Below are 13,184 nucleotides of genomic sequence, written 5' to 3'. Positions count from 1 at the left end.
CAGTGCATATAAATAATACAAATGGTTGTACTTCCAGAATCACTCGAGACCACCTCCTGAGAACTTGTCTGAGAAATAGAGAGAGGAAAAAAGAACAAAGTCTACCATCAAGGAACTCCTCTATTCCGCTGGCAATTACACATGACCTCATGTCCTTTACCAATTGTATCAGAGGCCTGGAGAGGGATTATGACACATATACGGGCCTTAGGTTATTAACCGTTGTTCAGAGCAGACCAGACAGCACAGAAGCAAATGCTCTTTTGTTGCACACACAGGGGTGAAGAATAGCCAGAAGAAATTTGGTATAATAGAAAGAATATTAATCCCCATGAATCTGGAGACCTGACTGCCAGTTCTTTCTCTGATGTCAAAATTATGGTTGCAAAATTATGCAATTAGTTGGTCCCATCATGCTTATGTAAAAGAAATAAAAATCAGTGATAAAGAGACTGCTCCTACTAGGGAATAGGGAAGGGGCACTGGACCTCTATTATTTCTAATGATACCACAAGGCCATCTGAATATAGTGAAGCCCGAGGAATAGAATCTGGATCTTAATTCAATCCTCCGTCTATCAAACCATGCACTAAATTGCTAGGCTATATCCAAATCTGTAAACCAAAGGGGTCTCTCTTACTTTAAAATTTAAAATTTTGATGAGACACAAAAACCAATAGTTCACAAAAACTTGATACCATTTCGCAGCATCTTCTTTACAACTGCCATCACCAGGGAAGCTGATGACAGGGCAGTAAATGACAAAAACAGAAAGGTCAAAGAGAGCTTCCAGTTGAAGAGAAGTTATCAAAATATTGCTAGCAAGATGCATCGACTAGCTCACCGAACCATGGGTTCAACACATTCCAAGTCGATTTATAAGGGAACACAGAGCTCCTTTTCTGAAAGCCTTCAGATTAGTAACTGTAATGTTCCCTACATACCTCAGGCATTCTCAACACTACTAGGGCTGTTCTAAGATAGAGGAGAGAAGAGCTCAAAAGAAGGGAAATGATACATTTTATTCTTTTCACCCTTCTGCTAACGTTTTTATCTCAACTCTAATTGACAATCCACTCCCCACTTCAAAAGATAGGACAGAGGGGCAGAAAAGAAACAAAGATGAGAGGAAAGCAAATGAAGGCACTTCAGAACCCCTGGAAGCCATCCAGAAAAAGCGCAAAAAAAAAAAAAAAAAAAAAAAAAGCACAATAAGCCCAGGATGTTTTTTCCTTTCAATTCTTCCACCCTCAGATACTCTAGTAGAAAACGTAGCATCAGCGTGTTCTTTTGACAAAGTCCTACCATCATAGACGGAGACATGATAGTTTGATGGATAAAATTCTTGAGGTAGGACTATGTACTCATAATGTCCTTTGGCAGAATTTTAAGATTATGTTGGTATGCTGCATGAAAGGGTCTTCTCTCTGGGAGAGATGCTACAGATTTTAAAAAATCTATATGTTCCCATGAAGATTACTTTGGGGAGGGTACAAGTTTCGTTTAAAAACTTGAGAAGATATATATGTACATTCACACATATGCATAGTTATTGTAGTACATGTTATAGCGTCTATAAACACAATCTCTACGATTCCTTCCATTTAGAAATTTGACTTCTCACTCCTGTTTCCTTTTTTTTCTTCTCAATGTCCTATACTTGCCTGAAGGATTCTGTTTTCAGAAGATTCCTTTTTTTATTATTAGTGACCTAGGTAAAGGGCATGACCTAGGTCAAAGGAAATTTACCAGTTCATGAGGGTTACTGTATTTGGTGAGCAAGGGCTACACTTGTAACTCACTTTGACTCTATGGCTCATAAGGTTAGGCTCAAAGTAAGTGTTCAAGGCATTTATGAAGATGGGTTTCAAGTCTTCAATTTATAGGTCATTTTTAGGTAATTCTGTCATAATGATATTTTCCAGTATGGGTTTCTTGAGAAATTTAATGTTTAAATTGCTCAATTCAGTACTTATCAGAGTGTATTTGACAGGCACATGCTCAGTAACTTCTACATAATGACTGAATTTCAACCAACCTGAAATATTTTAGTATTACTGGATACAAACAGTAGTTATATATAATTTTCTTGAAGGTATGAGCTAATGATTTTGTACTTATTGAAATACACCTCTGTTCACGTGTTTCTGTATATAATCCTTTTACGCCCAAATCTAACCCTTGTTCCTCCTCTTACCTTGTACACCTTGCACATGCCTCTTTCGTGGCACCTATAACACCTTCTTTAACTTTGTCACAAGTCTCCTACGTAAATGTGGATGATATTATCTTACATGAAGGAAGGTGACTGTACTAGATATATCTATTATCTGAGCCAATCTTATGGTTACGTGTGTGTGTGTGTGTGTGTGTGTGTGTGTATGCATGAGTGTGTGTTTCCCTTCTTAATACTGCATTAGTAAATTCTGAATCAGGTATTATTCAAGTACAGAATTTTGAGTAAAGTAAGTGGAAGGCAGATGATAGAAGGAATGAAGAAGGCATAGATCTCTCTTCTTTTTTTCTTTTATTGTGCTGTGTACCATACCTGGCACATGTTTGATGCTCAACAGTGTTGGCTGAAGAAAAGATCTAATGAAAGGAAATAGAGAAAAGAAAGACAAGATGGAGAAAGAGAGGAAGGAAAGAAAGAAGGCAGGCAGGCAAAAAAAGAAAATAAAGAAAAATTTAAAAACATAAAACAGGTAACTTGTCAGGACACTAAAAATGTAACTAACCACATATGAACAGAAGTCTGAAGGGTGCTTGAAAGAATTTGGGAAAAAGGTACTATGTCACTTCAGAGGCTAAACTCTGTTTTAAAATTGTAAGATTCTAAAATAGATAAGAGTGGAAATAATATTGTCTCTGTCACATAGTAACTATGTGAGCTTTGGCAAACGTTTCTCCTTATTTGAGTCGTACCTTTCAAACTTGTAAAATAAGAATAATTAGGTCATCTTCAAAATATGAAGATCAAATAAAATAACATATGGGATTAATATTTATAATATATACAATCAGATAAAATTTTGGCACCTGAAAAATGTAAAGTATCATGACTCAGTTTCAAATTCCTTGAGGAAAGAATGGCTATCTATTTTTAGTAGTTTTGCCATTTTACAATTCCCACTTAATGTGTCACATCGACATACCATACTAGGATCCAGAGAATTTGGGCCAAAAATTGATCCTTGGGATTAGCTCAAGTCCAGTCAAACACTGTGAATCATTTCTAACATTACGATTTCACATAGAGAATTTGAATTTCTACCATTAAATATTTTTTGCTAAGTCAACAAGAAGGAGTCATAGGCAGTTTTGAGTTCCTTATCAGTTTGAGCTGGTAGGTTCCTTTAAGTTCTATTCTATATGATTATAATGTTAAAATAAGGCTTAATCGACCCGAGACTAAATGATTAAGATTTACCTGAAGCTTTAAACTCCTGGGGGAGGTGGCATGGACATAGGAAACACTGTGCCCATGCCTTGCTCTCATTCAGTACAGCTGATACTTATCAGCTCCAAATGCATAACAAGGGTAAGGGTACCTCGGTGGGAGGTACTTTGAAAAGTAGTGCCTATATCTGTATCTGTGTCTGTATGCGCTTTCACCTCGTACTTGGTATCAAGCCTTAAGCTGCAGCTTGCAATGGTTCTAGGTTGCTATCTCCAAGATATCCTTGGCACTGAGTTAATATAAGCCTATACACTTGATACCTACTTTTTTTCTTGGAAGTAATGTCACTGAGTGTCTTGCAGGTCTAGAACCTCTAGATAATGAATAGCAAGTGATAATCCACTGATTCACATCTTTAACGTTTCATATATGTTATGTGTGTGTGTGTATATATATATACACACATACATATATATATACACACACACACGCACAAATAAATATATATATTTCTTGTTTTTCCTCCTGTTAAATGCCTTATTGACAATTAGATTTCTAGAGAAGTTGGTTTCAGTCCAGGGTAAGCATCCTCTAGCCATCTGTCAGAAAATGTAATGTAACACAAGATGTAAGCCTTAAATGGTCCCGTCCAAGGGGCAGCAGAAGAGCACTGACAAGGAATCTGGATGGAGGACTCAGGTTGCTAGAGGTCCTGTCTTCATCCCCAAGGAAGGGTTCACAGAACACTGCGATCTGATTTTATGGGTAGAGCTTTGTGAAAAGCGAGGATTATCGCACCCACGGCCATAGAGTACTTACTTTGTTGAAGCTCCACAATTACTTAACTGCTGAAATTTACAATCATGTAGTGGTGATGGTTAAGAAACCAAGGCCATTTGTTAGAGTAAAGATACATAGATTATATGTAGCTTGATTCAATTAAAATATATAGGGAAAGTAATCCCTAAATATTCAATCTTGATAGGTTTTCTATTTTCTATTTCATCTTCTATCCCATTAATTAAATGTTTAAATGTAAGCAAGGTGATTACGGGACTAAAACTAATCTGTTTAGAAAGCGGCCTCCAGCAATGACACTTTCACAGCAGAGCTGAATAAACAAAGGCAAAAGCATAAGTGCTTTGGGGGATATCTTTTCAAGGGAGACATTTATTTCAGACTAGTACAAAAGATACTCTAATCTTTTAATAATGTATGTATTTGGATGTACAACACTCATGTAATTTTAAAGTGATAACAAATGACTCTTCATTTCAAAAGCTTTTCCTTTCTTATTGAAAAATAGTCACCTAAACACAATGAACCCCAGAGTTGAATAGGGGATCAGTGCAAACGCTGCCCTGAAAGCTTTCACATAACAAAGCTGATGCACAAGAGCACAGAAGGAGGTTAACCCGTGGACCCTGGAGTCAGACTGCTGAGTTTCAATCTCAGTGCCATTCCCTGACCAGCTTGCATGAACCTTGGCGAACGTATGTAACTCCTCCATGTCCCGGTTTTTCATCAATAAAATCAAGATTATAATGTAGTTCATAGAGTGCTTGAAAGATTAAAGGCATTTATTCATGGACTGGAAATGTGGAGCACTGTCTGGCAATGGTAAATGCTCAATAAATATTCGTTATTATTATTGTTGTAGGTAGAGGAAATCACAACCACAGACGAACTGCACATACTGAAGAATCCTGGTTATAAAAGGCAGCGTAAAGGGGACATTCTACTGAAACCTCTCTGCAGTTAATTTTATCCATTTATCTCAGAGAGGTGATTTCTCTGAAAACCAATCAAAACCTTCTAACTTCAAGTTCTCTTTACATTTAAAAGTCTACCTAAATTTCTTTTTTACCATCTCATACTGATAATAAAAGGAGTGCATATGAAGAGTTTTGTTCATGGTTTCTGCTTCACTCCTTCATAGATTCTTATATTCCATACTGCTTCTTGGTAGATTGTCCTAGGTTTAATAACCATTGTTAAGAAATTATCTTCCTGCTGTGTGTAATTCTACCAATACTCATTGGGCTAAAAAATAAAAATGTTTATCAAATAAATAAAGAAATGACTATTTTTTCATGAGGGTGTATCTTACTTATTGTTTGTTTTTGCTTTAGCATTTGTTAGCAAATATCAAATAACAAAATGCTAACATGAATATATATTTACATTTTCTTTCTTTTCTTTTTCTTTTTCTTTTTTTTTTTTTTTTTTTGACTTAAACAACAAACATTTATTTCTCACAGTTCTGGAGGCTGGAAGTCCAGATCAGAGTGCCAGCAGGGTCAGGTTCTTGGTGAGGGCCCTCTGGCTGGTCTTGTCCTCACGTGGCCTTCCTTGGTGCATGCAGAGAGAGATCCTGTTTCCTCCTATCTTTATAATTAATCCCATCACAATGCCCCAGCCATGACCTAATCTAACAGTAATTATTTCCCAAAGGTGGCACCTCGAAATACATCACATTGGGGGCTAGAGTCTCAACATAATGAATTTGGGGGGAAGGGGGAACACAAACATTCAGTCCATAGATGGTATTTTTATAGTTTATCTAAATGTAAATACAATCTGAAGTGAAAGATTAAGTATCTACATTTTCTATATTGAAATAAGTGAACTGGCCAAACAGTTGGTCAAGAGCAATTAAGAAGACCTTTAGATTTGAGATGATAGCGGAATAAAGTAAGGGTTGGGAAAACTGCTGCCATTGGACAAAGTCTCTAGATTAATTTTATCCCATGTGTAAAGCAACTAGCGATCATATTTACGGCTATGGTTGCAAATACCCCAAAAATGCTTTAAAAAGGGATATGTTAATGATAAAGGTGATGCCCACGCTGAAGACAGGCCTCAGACTCTACAGAAATGGCCCCTTGTTATAAAACGTGGGTGTCTTCGCAGGGAAGTAAACTTTTAAACATGCTGTAGAGAAAGAGGCAGAGGTGCTACTCAGGGTTGCCTGGGCACTGATGCTACTCCCTTCCAGAGACTCCCCCTGCCCCTTTCCCACGCAGGACAAAGATGGAATCTAGCTGGTTCTATTTGGCTCCTGAACCTGGCAGGTTCCAGTTATCTCTAAGTTCCTGGAAGTTATTCCTGAATGGTGAAACAAGCTCCCACTGTGAAAGGACTGCGGTGCAGCAGGGAATGAGATTGTAAGGCCTGGCAACACCATGCTGTGTCAATGGTGTGTCACTGAGCGCTGAGAGCTCCTGCTGGAAGGTGGGGCTTCAAAGCCAGTTGGCTTCAGATATGCTGCATTTGCCCCTGGAATTCACATCACGACTGCCAATCAGACTCCTACCTGGGTTCACTAATTCAATCCTCCCTTACGATGGTATTTTCCTGCCAAGTCAGACATTATCTTTTAATTTATAAATGGTATCTTCCTGAAGCCCCTGTCTACTTTTTGATTGGGAAATACTTGAGGATGTTGAAATTGCAAGTTTTGGTAAGACTAAAATGCTTTTTATAAGTAAATCTATCAAGTTGTCTAGTTTAAAAGTCCGAAACATCATAATATGTTTTTTTCTATCAAAAAGCGTAGACTTTTGCAGAAAAAACCCCCACAAAATTCTTGTAAACAATGCTTTTCCTGTCCATCCTTGAAACCTGATTTTCAACTTCTCTTCCTTAACTTACTTTAACATTGAATTGATTTCTTTCCTGGTTGTCATTTTAATCTTTGGTCTTGATCACTGTATTAGTTTGGTTGTCATTTAGATTTTCCTCTCAACTCCAAAATACATTTCATTTAATAAGTTTAACTTAATTATTTAATTTTACTGTCAATAGATTTTCTTAGAACTGAGTTGTATACTCCTGGTATACATATTTATATTTCTCTACATCTGTAGCATACATCCATCCATCTAGCCTCTCACCTATCCGTATGACAACTCATCTGAACTATGGAGAACTGGCACCACATGGAAACCTACTACAATTTACTTTAGATTTTTTTGGAAGCACAGTTATAACCATTAGAGAGACAAAGGACTTAACTGTTTACATCAAGGTTTAAAACACTTTTTAAAAGAGGTTTATTACAGTTTTCGGCCAAACCGAATTGTTTAAAGCAGAGTTCACATCTGCCATTGTGTTTTTCAGCACTGAGAGATTTCACTCTAAGAGAGCTTACATGTCACTTTCTCAGTTAAGCTTTTTTTGTTGCCACCAGCTTATTTCCACTCTCTTTTCATACTTCTCTTTTCTTTGTAGGATTTTGCAAATATATTTAAATAATTATTGGTGAAATTCTTTAACGCCTATCACACTACTAGATTATAAACCCCACTAGAAAAAAGACCATGTCTGTCTTGTTTATCTTACATCTTTAGCACCTCACATGGTACTTGGTACACAGTAAGTTCTCAATAAAGGTTTGTTACGTTGGTGAGTGGATGAGGTTGAAGTCACTTTCACAGATGGAAAATTATTTTGAAGAAGCAGCAGCAGCAGGAGCAACGTGTCATTACTGCATTTTTCTTCTGTTTGGTGTATCTGGATAATTGTGAAATCGCTTTTCCCTTGGGCTACAGCTTCACAGGAGAAAAACAATTCAAAGGTGCTAAGTACTCTGCAAATGTTTAACTCCAACTGGGAAATCAACACTGGTTACAGCAGTAATTTAAAGCCAGATAAAGCTCTGAGGGTCAACACCGATAGGATACTTTTGGGCACTGTCTTGCTATTAATTCCCAGAAAGAAAATGCTTTGATCAATGCACGTATTGGCTGCCTACCATGTAAAAGGCATGCTACTTGGCTTTACAACGTGTATCAAAAAGCCCCTAATTCAAACTATAATCTGATTGGGAAGTTATAGGAATGCACGGAAAAGCTAACTAGAAACAAAAGTAAATGCTAAGTACAAGGGTAAATGATTGGTCTTGCAGGCGTTAAGGGAAGAACTACCAACAGACAGACTGGAGGGGGTGTAGTCCATTTAGATGGGCAGAGAAGAGCAAGACAAGTATTCTAGATATAGATGAAAAGAAGTGGGTGGGCAAAAGATGTGGCAAAAAGGAAAGCCAAAAGTTGTTCAGGGCAGTGAGCAGAACAATTTGGCTAAAGTAAAGGGTTCATGCAGAGGGAAACAGAGAGATCGGTCACGAAGGTAGATTGACCCATAAAGTTAAATTATAACTATGAAGCTGAAGAGGAAGAGTATTCTGCCAGCTTCTGGGAAGCCCCACACTGACACATGGCGTAATTAGAGCAATATAAAATATTCAATGATGATAACACCTTAATGGTGCACAACACTTTGTTTCAAAGTAATTTCATCTATTATTCACACAGAAATTTTTTTTTCTCATTTTACAGAGATGTCACTGTATGCCCATAATTTTAGATGAGTTAGTTGTTTCACGGCAGAGCTGGGATTCAGAGCTACATCTTTGGCCCTGGCATCTTGCAGGAGTAATTAAGCAGGATTTGTCAGAGTGAGGAAACCAAAGCAGGAAGAGGGGCAAGTTGTTTGCCTGTGTTAATGCAGACTGGAAAGGATAAGAACTGAATGGATTAACACAGGAGATGGGGATTGACATAGGGGAGGGGACATGTACAGTCCTCACTGCGTTCTGAAAGCTGCTTTTAATTGCAGGCAGGTATGAACTACTAATCCGAACCATTGGACATTTAAACATGAAGCTGATCATATGACTATTATCGGTTTAAAGACGGCAGACTAGACTCACAGATGTAGAAAACAAACTTATGGTTACTAAAGGGGGAGGGGGAGGGATAAAATAGGAGTTTGGGATTAACAGATACACACTGCTATATATATATATATATATATATAAAATAGATAACCAACAAGGACCTACTGTATAGCACAGGGAACTCTAACCAATATTTTATAATAATTATTTATATTTTATAATAACCTACAAGGGAAAAAAATCTGAAAAAGAATACATATGTATATGTATAACTGAATCACTCTGCTGTACACCTGAAACTAACACAACATTGTAAATCAAATATACTTCAATTAAAAAAAAAGATGGCAGAATAAACCTATTTCTTTTCTTATTCTTTCATTTTGCCAGAGAGCTATTACTGCTTCCTTAATTCGCAGGAATTTAAAAAATCAAATCACACTCTAACTACTAGGTTATAATCCCAGAGGCCTTGAAGGTCATCTGTTTTCTAAGAATCAAATGGTTAACTCAGAGATTCTTCACGGCTGTTTCTTTCCACTGATTGTGTTTTGAAGGTGCTTGCAACCCAGTTTTATTGCACTGGCTTCTAAAGTTCTCGTTAACATTTATTTTATTCTAATGCAGTCACCCTCCCTTCAGCAGTGAACTCCCAGTCCCACATACTGTACACAGTGCTAGCGTAATAGCTTGAAAGTGCTTCAGAGAGTTTACACAAAAGTCTTTTGAAATTGTGCTCAAACTGAAGAATGTATCTTTCTTCTTCCTATCAGTTTATCTTCTTCTCTCAGGAGAATTTTTTTCTTTTATGAAAAGGTTCCCAAAATGAAATGCTTCTATCCCCTCCCCGAGGGATTGTGATCTGCCCTAAAGGCAGAGTGAAAGAAGCACAGAACCTCAAAGATAGCAATGCACTGATGTCTATTGCTTTTTAAGTTCCTGCCTTGTTAAATCAGAACCACAGACAAAGAAGCAATGCACATCTTATTCGAGAAATCTCTATTGGTCTCAAGCAAAACTGCATTGCCTAGCATTGTGATGGATGGAAAAAGGCTAGATCTGTTTTCATGGAGTTAAAATCTCAATTTTCTCTTTCTCTTTCTCTCCTTTTTTTTTTTTTTTCCTGTTTTGAGGGTTTTTTTTTTCTTTATTTTTTATTTTTTTTTGCTTTATAACATATTTAATCAGTTATACATATACATATGTTCCCATATCCCCTCCCTTTTGCGTCTCCCTCCCACCCTCCCTATCCCACCCCTCCAGGCGGTCACAAAGCACCGAACTTACAAGTTTAAAAAACTTGTAAGTATAGTACATGCTACTTAGTAATCAGTCTCTGTCAAGAAAATTATTCATTTGGGCACTGCCTTCACTAGGTGTAACAGAAAAAAAGTTTAATGCCATAAAACAACAAAAACATAAGTGTTCATATTTTATATACTTCTTGTAAATAACAGGATCACGGTGGGACATGCAAAACAACCTACTGAGTTCTTGCATTTCTTGTAGGTACCAAGGGGAATTTCTGGGACAAGATGGAGAAGTCTTATCCAACCAAAGGGAACTACTCCTTATTGATTTTACACAAGAGGCCTCAAGATTGAGATTTTGTTTGGAGATGAAAGCAAAAAAAGTCTTTGCTGCTTAAAAATAAAAAAGTTGCAAAAACACTGGCCTTGACTTTATTTTTTCCTCTTTCTAATCAAACGTTAACCATTCTTCCATGTCCAGATCATATTTTATCTGAAATAAGACCTTCTCTGACCATTCTAGAAAAATCACCCCTTGTCGAATGTACTTAGTGTTTGACTCTCTTGGTTTTACTTAATGACACTGTCTTACATTTTCATGAAATCATCCAGATGTCTTGCTCTGTCAACTAGTTGATAAGCACTTGATATGCAGAGAACATGTTTTACTTGATTTTGCATGCTTCTTGCCACAGAGGACCAAGGGCAGGTTCTTTTCTAGGAACTAGGCAGTAAGAAAAGGGGGACAACTATCCCTCACATGCTGCCATCCATGGTTGTGGCTACTGATAACCATGCTCCAAGGCCACAGGGGAGGGTCCCCCAGAGTCAAAATGGCAATGAGACAGACTGTGCAGCTAGAGCAAACTCCAGCCAGCAGGGGTCACTCTCTGAGCCATGGGGACAGGGGTTGGACCTTCATATACTGTATCTGTAGGACAGCACAGATTCCTCTGGGGAGAGGTAGAGATTGGGAAGTGTGACATGTGGTTTGCCCTTTGGAGCAGGATCCCTGACAGATCCAGAAGGTACGGGCCTCAGTGTCCAGGCCTCAGCAGGAGGTGGGAAAGTGCGAAGCAGGAGATCGGGGTACAGGCAAAGGGAGAGACCCACTTCCCAAGGGGAAAGTGGAATGCAGGCGTGAAACGAAGGTAACAACCTATTCATAAGGACGGAGGACACCAAGCAGGTGCCTGGGAAGGCATCCTGGACACCAGCCTAGGACAGGAAGCTGCCTCTCACAACTCGCAGAGGCATGGAAATGGCTCCCAATTCCAGGAGTTTTCAGACTGGCTCAGAGATAAGGCTGCCTTTTCCTGCCTCTCCTGGCCTATATCTGACCTCACATGTATTATTATTTTGTGTGTGTGTGTGGTACGTGGGCCTCTCACTGTTGTGGCCTCTCCCGTTGCGGAGCACAGGCTCCGGACGCGCAGGCTCAGCGGCCATGGCTCACGGGCCCAGCCGCTCCACGGCATGTGGGATCTTCCCAGACCGGGGCACGAACCCGCGTTCTCTGCATCGGCAGGCGGACTCTCAACCACTGCGCCACCAGGGAAGCCCCACATGTATTATTTGATTGGTTTCTTTCTGTTTCATTTCTCTTAATCTCAGAAAGCCACACAGAAATGCTGCATATACACTATCCAGACCAATGCCAATGAGGGTTAATGACTGTTTCACACTCTCTCATTCATTCTGCCACACCTGTAACACCTCACATCACTTCCTTTCATAAAGAGATTACCTTTATGAAAGAAAACAATGTGGCCCCTGCTCCTCCTCTCTTCCCTAGTCAGTGAATAATGCCCCCTCCTTTCCTGGTCTCTTTTGGGCCACAGGTACAGCGTTGCAGAAAGAAAGTACAGGATGCTGGACCAGATGATGTCGGTTTGATGCCAGTTCATCACTACCTAACTGAGTGACCTTGGGCAAGGCAATTACCATAGAGACTCACTCTGGGGGCAAATGATATTTACTTTAAAGTTTAATTCAATTTTTAAAAAATAAATGAATACATACCTGTCACAAGGTCTGACTCATGGTAGGTGCTCAACAGATGAAATCTGAATTTAAATTTCAAGCTATAGCTTCTTTTTGCTTATTTTTCACAATGCTTTACATGTGCAGACACACTATTCTTATTTAAATCCCTATCCTTCTTAAGAAGTGTGATTTTGGATTTCTTTCAATTATTCTTTCTTTTAAAGCCTATACCTATCATAGCAGTAGCTCTCAACCCTACTTTACATTAGAATCTCCTAGAGAACAAATAAAAAATAACAGTGCCTGGGCTCCCACCTCTGACCAACTGAATCTGGAACTTTGAAGATAATCACAAAATCTGCATCAAACAATAAATGAAAAAGTAAGGAGAAAAAGAATGTCTAAAAATGCTTAATTAAAACCAAACCAAAAGAGAACTTAGTTATAACACATACTATACAAAACTCCAATTGGGATTTGAAAACACTCACCTTTGTTATTGTACACATCTAAGTAATTTGGTGCTGAAAAAATTGTAATGAGAGAAGGGAAGCCTGTTGTTTGGCTTTTCCTGTACATGCGGTACCTAAAAACAATAAATACAAGTCAAAACAAGGCTAAGTATGGAAAAAAGATGATATCAAAATAGACATTTAGAAATAGAAAATTAAAGTTAAGTTTTACTATTCAAAGAGAATTCAATCATGGAGGCACTAAAAATTTTCGCTCTGAAGTCTGTTATACACAGACATCAATTCATTTTGAGGGTGACAATGGAAACACACAGTCATATGTACAATTTCAAAATAGGTCTTTTCTAAGTTTAGCAGACCTGGGGGAGAGTGGAATTCAGTGAAAAATCAGAATT

General features: G+C 38.2%; 1 protein-coding gene across 1 annotated transcript in view; it reads right to left on the bottom strand.

Annotated features, from left to right (window-relative positions):
- The window catches only part of PPP3CA (protein phosphatase 3 catalytic subunit alpha), a 303,572-nt gene that overhangs the window by 39,916 nt on the left and 250,472 nt on the right, over positions 1-13,184 (bottom strand). The window contains exon 8 of the mRNA XM_082611195.1: positions 12,808-12,902. Coding sequence (XP_082467321.1) covers positions 12,808-12,902 — 95 coding nt within the window. The remainder of the gene's footprint in view (positions 1-12,807; positions 12,903-13,184) is intronic.

Source organism: Mesoplodon mirus, assembly GCF_964341445.2.
Source record: "Mesoplodon mirus genome assembly, chromosome: 2".
In the NCBI taxonomy this organism is placed as follows: domain Eukaryota; kingdom Metazoa; phylum Chordata; class Mammalia; order Artiodactyla; family Ziphiidae; genus Mesoplodon; species Mesoplodon mirus.
This window is presented reverse-complemented; position numbering and strand designations above follow the sequence as displayed.